The sequence below is a fragment of the Vigna unguiculata genome, chromosome 10 (genome assembly GCF_004118075.2).
Source record: "Vigna unguiculata cultivar IT97K-499-35 chromosome 10, ASM411807v1, whole genome shotgun sequence".
Classification (NCBI taxonomy): domain Eukaryota; kingdom Viridiplantae; phylum Streptophyta; class Magnoliopsida; order Fabales; family Fabaceae; genus Vigna; species Vigna unguiculata.
In genome coordinates this window covers 1367587-1374889 of record NC_040288.1, presented here as the reverse complement: position 1 = coordinate 1374889, position 7303 = coordinate 1367587, and the positions used below count along the sequence as shown (strand labels likewise).

Genomic DNA, 7303 nt, shown 5'->3' with positions numbered 1-7303 from the left:
AACTAACATGAAGAGTGAATCTTTTTATTTGTAAATAGGAAAATGGTAGGTACACTATTCATGGTTATAGTTTATTATTATTAAATAGATATTACAACAAGGTCATATAAATGACATTAAATATGCATGTTCTTTTGGAATGCCCAATTTGCTTGAGCAAGAGTTTCAAGAATTGGTCTTCTTCCTTTTTCCATGGATTTGCTTCTCAGAAGACGACGTTGTCTTTCTCCATGCAAAATATCAGCAATCCTTCACAAAAATATAAATCCATTCCCCTCAAAATATAATTCCATTTTATATATATACACTACTAAAAATTTTCATATTACATTAAATTTTTCTTACAAATTTGTTAAGAAAATTTGTAAAAAAAGACTTTTTTCTGTTATTTTTTCTAAGAATTTTGTTTGGCAGATGACGTAATTATTTTCTATAAAATTATAAAATTTGCAAGTATTTTTACATAATTTGTTGCGAAAAGTGTTTTATAAAAAATATTTTGTAAAAAAATTAACAGCAATTTTCTGTAAATTTTTTTTCATAACAAAATTTATAAGTATTCTTAAAAAAATTTAAAATAAAATTAACAGAAAATATGAATTTTTTAATGATAATTGAATCGAAAAAGACAGCATAATTGAAGTAAATTAATAATTTAGCTCATTTTTTTTTTCACCTGTCAAGAGCTTCTGCATATGTTCCCACACCTTCTTCTAAATCAAAAGTATCCAAATTAAACGTCACAACTTTTTTCTGTAACAGTTGTTTTCCACTCTCTTCAAGACCGTCCAAGCTTGCTTTTGTAACATTAACAGGGTCCGACAAATCAGGATTCAAGTCGTATTCCTACCATTCATTACATCATTCATCAACATTATGAATATGGAATAAAAAGTAAATTTATAGTTCTACATTAAGTAGAAATAATAATATGACTAACATACAAGAAAACAATACGCGTAAATTACTATGAGAAAACATGTATGTAGGTTAGGTTTGTAGTGGAGAAGGTTTTAGTGGAGAGATATAACATCAATGAGACCTGAGTTCAATCATATAAGATATTGACATCACTTTCAACTCAAAATCTTAAGACAATAAATTTATGAGTTTTTATTCTTATATTTATACTTTCTAATTTTTAATCAAGACTTAGATTCACACTTGAATTTCTAATCATTAGAATTAATAAAAAATCTGTTAATAAGTAAAAGTTGAGGGTTATTAGCGCAAGAATTGTGTCACTCACATTACTCTAAAATCATTTGAATGAAAATTTTCTCATAATGAAAAGAAATGTTTACCTGAACTCGAAGGTAGGTATTGCGAGCTTGAAAGCCTGAAAAGATTGAAGAAAGATAGTATTCGGTGATTGCTGTATAAGCACGACTTAGAAAATTGGTATCAATAACATCCCATGTTTGTGTCTGCCATGTGCCGGCAAGGCGAGCATCAAAAGTCTCCTCAATTTTTGTTGCTCCAGTTCCCAAAGACAACACTAGAATTTCAGGATACTCATTTTGTTGTAGCACTTCACTCACCGCTATTAGTGTCTGCTCAAATTCAACATAACATTGTTAAACTTCATACATATACATCAAATGCAATATAACTTACATGCAATTTCATTAATTTTGTTACGATAGGAGATTTTAATTCTAACTTAATCTTATAAAATCGGCTTGTAAGATGAGACTTGAACATATTTATTATATACGGTTAATTGCTCTTATTTCTAGTAAAAGTGATACTTTCAACATGTCTCACTATTAGAAATTTTTATATTATATGAGATTTTTTCTTATAAATTTGTTAAAAAAATTCCAAAAAAAGACCTTTTTCTGTCAATTTTTTTATAAGAATTTTAATTGGCAGATCATTCCTTCATTGGTAATCATTTTTTACAAAATTATAAAATTTGTAAATATTTCCTACGAAATTTGTTGCGAAAAGTGTTTTATGCGAAATATTTTGCAAGAAAATTGGTAACAATTTCTTGCAATTTATTTTTCTCAACAAAATTTGTGTTTCTTACGAAAAAATTTAAAAAAAAAATTAACAGAAAATATGAGTTTTTTTAGTAATATCTCTTACGTTAAGATATATACATTTTGAGCAGAAACTAGACATTTAATGTGTTATCCAATAACAGAAGAAGAATAGATTAAACAAAAGACAAATTTTGTTATGAAAGACTTTAATCAATAACTTTAATATTATATTAAAAATTAAATTTTAAACTTAATTCAAGATCAGACTTTCAACAGATTTATAATCAAATAACAAAATTAACAAACCGGATTCACAGCTGCTTCACCACCATCAACCAAATTGAACTCAACACCATCATTCCCAAAAAAGTAGGGTGGTAACAGTCTGGGTGCAGTTGAAGTGGATATGCATATATCCGACAACAAGGCATTTAAGTATGGAACCTTCTCAAGCTGCATCACAAAAACATTACATTAATTCATGTTTGGATTTTAAAGTACGAAGAAATAAATGGATATGGTGTATAACCTTGTAGCTTGAGAATACAAATGGCTTTTGTTTCTTGATATCGAAAGCTGGAATTACAAGATTGGTCATTGCTTGATCAACTCGTGTTTCCTTCAACGCTTCACGAGCTGAATCATGTAAACCCTCCCCATCGAATTGGGGACCGTTTCCAGGTCTGCATGTTTGGATGTTTCATCGAATAATTGTTGGTAATTAATAGTAATAATAATGATGTTGTGAAAACATTAAATAGGACAATAGCCTCATTTGAGGGATTGAGTTGCATTTTTCATCAAATTATCTTATCTTTCTTTAATTTGTCAAATTTGCATATCATATAGAGTAGGACGAACTCACATTTCACCTTTTCTTTAAAGCTAAAACATAATTTAAGAAATTAAATTTTATATATTATATTATATTACTTGAAAGCGGTACATATTTAATAAAAGATTTAATTAGTGATTTAGTCATCTAATTGATTGGTTTAGTTCATTTTAATTTTTGTATTACTTAGTGGTTCAACCTCTAATTTTTGTAAAAATGTTTAATTTGGTCATTTCGATTAAGTTGATCTATACATGTCAAGTGTCATTTAATAGAATTTTTATTTTTTTAATTTAAAAAAAAAATATAAACTGTCACGTATCAGGTTATGATCGTGCCACGTGTCAATTTGTAAATTTTTTTATTTTTAAAATTTTTTATTTAAAAAAAGATTTACTCCGTGTCAAGTGTCGATATTTAAAATTTAGTCTCTATATTTATAATTTTGATTTAATTTAGTCCCTCTATTTCTTAAAATGATCCAATCTTGTCATCTCCAATTTGAGACCAAATTAGTAATTGAGCTTAATTACAACTAATATATTAATGTTAAATAATTTTTTATTATTTTTACATCAAATCACTTCCTAAATACTCATATTATATTATTTCTAAATTTTTTCACTTGTAATTTTTTACCCTTGAAATTTTGTACACTTGTAAAAAATAAAATAATTTGAATATTTAAGTGAAATAATTTGATGTATAAATTCTAAAAAATCATTAATATGTATATTTAAGTTGATATTAAGCTTATTACTAATTTGATCTCAAAAATTGAAGAGCACAAAATTGGATTGTTTTAAAAATTAGAAAATTAAATTAAATCAAAATTGTAAATAGAGATACTAAATTAAAAACAACCACAATTGTTATATTTTTAAATATCAAATTTTAATTCTTAATTATATTAACTATTTTAGTTTATTTTATTAATAACATTAATTAATCAATTCAAAATAATATATGTACATTTAAATAAAAATTTAATATATATAATTATAAAAATATAAAAATAAAAAGAAATTAAAAAAACAAATTGCAAACTAATCTACAAACCAATTAGTCCGTACCGAGTCCAGAGGCCAATCTTTTTAACAAAATAAATTAATATTGTTATTCGATTTTGATATTTTTAATTTACTATTTCAATCGTTCTTATATTATATCATATTATTAAAAATAATAAAAAATATATATTAAAAAGTGATTAAAATAATAAATTAAAAATAGATCAAAATATTATTATTCTACTTTTTATTATTTACATTTTACTACGAATTTGTTTTTTTTTTATTCTTCTTTTATGTGTCTTTAAAATAATTTTATAACCACCGATTTTAATTTTTTATAATTTGTTAAGATAAATTTTAAAGTATATTAACATAGTATATTTTGAATGTTGAACACATTAACACCTAAAACTTTTTGTAGAGTATTTGGACTCAGTTTTGACACGTTAACTTGGAATTAAGACAAACTAAATCAAGTTAATCAACATTAGCACCTCTAATATTAAATATTATTATACCTAGATGCGTTGAATATACGAGGGCCATTTTGTTTGTAGAACTCAACAATTTGTGCAGGAGTATAAGCAGCACGAGTAGGATCATCAAGGCTTGGGGTGGCTAACATGGCTACTGTGATTGCACCAGTGCTGGTTCCTCCTATCACATCAAAGTAATGTGCTAAATCTGCATTTGGATCCTTAGCCTGCAACTCAACAAAATTCAAGTTAACCTCATAAACATTCATTCATTCATGCCATTTCAATACATATGCAGAGTATATGAACAATAAGAATGAACCTTAAGAGCCTTATCTAAGTACTGAAGAACTTTTGCTGGAACAATGGCCTTGATACCACCTCCATCAATGCTCAGAATAGTTGTCAATTCTCCATTGTTGGATGGAGGAAGCTTCTGGGCACTGAATCCACCAATCACTTGCCCAGCAAACAGCAGAACAAACAAAACCAAATGAGCCATTAATGGCTTCCCAAGGTTTAGTACAGAAGTAGTACAGAGAGTGTTGTGTGTTTATGTTCATAAATGTTAAGGGTATTTATAGATATATTTTGGAGGATACATGCATATACTATATTTGGGATTATTTTATGCATGGAAATGGCAGTGCATATACTATATTAGGGTTACATTATTGCCATCTGACCCACATATTAATGGTTTGTTTCAACTGGGGTAGTAGTGAAAAGGGAAAAGAAAGATGGAAAAGGAAAACAATTGTAGAAAGTTAGGTTCTTTGATTATTGGATGAAAACACAGTGACTGAATTTGAATATAAAACAATATATGCATTTATATTCAATAATTATATTATATAATGCATTACTAATATATTATTGATGGTATTTTATTAAATGTGTATATAAAATAACTTTGAATAGTGAATAATTTTGAAGTAAATTTTTAAGTAATATATATATATATATATATATATATATATATATATATAAAGTAATGAAATAATGATTTCATAATCGGGTTGGAATTTTTTTATATAAATATAAAAAATGTAAAAAAAAAATGGTAGTAAATTTGAATTTAAAAATTTTCTAATAAAAGTGTAAAATGTGAAGAGGAACTAATTTTAATTAAAGAAAAATGTCTGGTGTTAATGACAAATATGGAATAAAAAAAACTTTAGACTTTTAATGATGGTCGAAAAAGTCTCTAACAATGATCTTTCAATTGTTGTTAAAAGTTTAAACAAAACGACAAGTTGTCATAACTGCTGTTAAAGTATAAAATAACATCAATCAATGAGAACTATCGTTTAAAGTAGGGAAAAAATAAAAGGAAAAATTAGTCGAAAAACAACGACAATTATTATAAACAACCATAATTCAAAGTAGAAACCACAACATCTTAAACATTCATTATTATAAGTGCATGTTTCTTTATTTAAATTTCATATTTGTTTTTTTTGAATTCCATAATTCCTGCATAAATTCTTCAGAATTAATTTTACAATAACAATCTCATATATTATAACTACTCTAAATCATACTTCAAGTAATTATACAAATGCACACTTAAAAAACATTCTTCTTTAACATTACCTCTTCATCAACATTTTTTGTTTGTGACATAATTGACATGTCTAATAATATTTTTCTCATGCCATGTCTCATCAACAAACTCATTGAATTTAATACGTCCCCTTAATAGGTTTTCCATTTTTTCATGTAGTAAGTCAACAAATTTATTTTTTTTCATATTATTCACTTATACAACGTATGAATTCATTTATATTATTTATACAACGTATTGTCTTAAAATGTCATATAGATCTATCCTTGTCAATGGTAGTCCAACTCAAGAATTCATACCAACAAAAGGTCTTAAACAAGGTGACCCTTTGGCGCCTTTTTTGTTTCTAATAGTGGCGGAAGGGTTAAATGGAATAGTTAGACAAGCCAACAAGAAGCAACTGCTTGAAGGAATATCAGTAGGGACAAAACAGATAAAAGTGAATATGTTACAGTTTGCGGATGACACTTTGTTCTTTTGTAAACCAGGAGTAAAAAACATAGTGGCCATAAAGAGTATCTTGAGGTGCTATGAAATTGCTTCAGGTCTTAAGGTGAATTTCCATAAGAGTGAGCTAGGAGGCATAGGAATAGCGGAAGACAAGTGAAAAAGAAGCTCTATTATCCTAAATTGTGGTGTGATGAAGGTACCGTTCAAGTACTTAGGAATATGTGTAGGAGGAAACCCAAGGAAGAAACAATTTTGGGAACCAATAGTGAACAAGATTAAGAATAAATTATCTCGGTGGAAAGGAAGATTTCTATCATTTGCGGGTAGAGTGTGTTTAATTAAATCTGTTCTTACCGCTATACCACTCTACTATATGTCTTTCTTTAAATTACCAACCTGTGTTAGTGAACACATTATGAGATTACAGAGGAAATTTTGTGGGGTTGGGGGGCAGAGGGGAGGAAAATAGCATGTGTTAATTGGAAAACTATATGTAAATCAAAGGGGGAGGGAGGTCTTAACATTAAGGATTTAAATATTTTCAATACAGCACTTTTGGCTAAGTGGAAGTGGAGGTTATGTACAGAAGAAAAGGGATTATGGAAGGACGTTTTAGATTCAAAATACGGATCATGGAGAAGCTTGGATGATAGAAAGTTTGGACAAAAAGAATCTCGTTGGTGGAACGATCTCCGAAAGGTTTGTGGATCAGGTGAAGAAAGAACTTGGTTTGAGGAAAGTGTGACTTGGAGAGTTGGTTCAGGGACTATAATAAAGTTTTGGGAAGATGTATGGGTAGGGGAGAAAGCACTTAGAGATTCTTACCCTAGACTATATTTAATTTCAAATAGAAAAGAAAGAACCATAAGCGAATGTGGGAAGTGGGAAAATGACAAATGGGAATGGAATCTTGGATGGAGGAGAGAATGGTTTGAATGGGAAAAGAATTTATTTCAATCTTTTATGGTAGA

General features: G+C 27.7%; 1 protein-coding gene across 1 annotated transcript; it reads right to left on the bottom strand.

The window, feature by feature from the left end:
* LOC114166570 (patatin-17-like) lies at positions 1-4845 on the bottom strand. Its single transcript, XM_028051319.1, has 7 exons — positions 4638-4845; positions 4358-4542; positions 2521-2674; positions 2298-2444; positions 1305-1553; positions 677-846; positions 1-249 (listed from the first exon to the last, which is right to left on the bottom strand). The coding sequence occupies exons 1-7, from the start codon at positions 4815-4817 to the stop codon at positions 117-119; spliced, it is 1218 nt and encodes a 405-aa protein (XP_027907120.1). The 5' UTR covers positions 4818-4845; the 3' UTR covers positions 1-116.
* Between the last annotated feature and the right edge of the window lie 2458 nt (positions 4846-7303).

Coding starts and splice junctions, on each gene's coding strand:
- LOC114166570 (XM_028051319.1), bottom strand. CDS start 4,817: ATGGCTCATTTGGTTTTGTTTGTTCTGCTGTTTGCTGGGCAAGTGATT. Junction 2,675..4,357: donor CGTATATTCAACGCATCTAG/GTATAATAATAT, acceptor CCAAACATGCAG/ACCTGGAAACGGTCCCCAAT. Junction 847..1,304: donor ATACCTACCTTCGAGTTCAG/GTAAACATTTCT, acceptor AATGAATGGTAG/GAATACGACTTGAATCCTGA.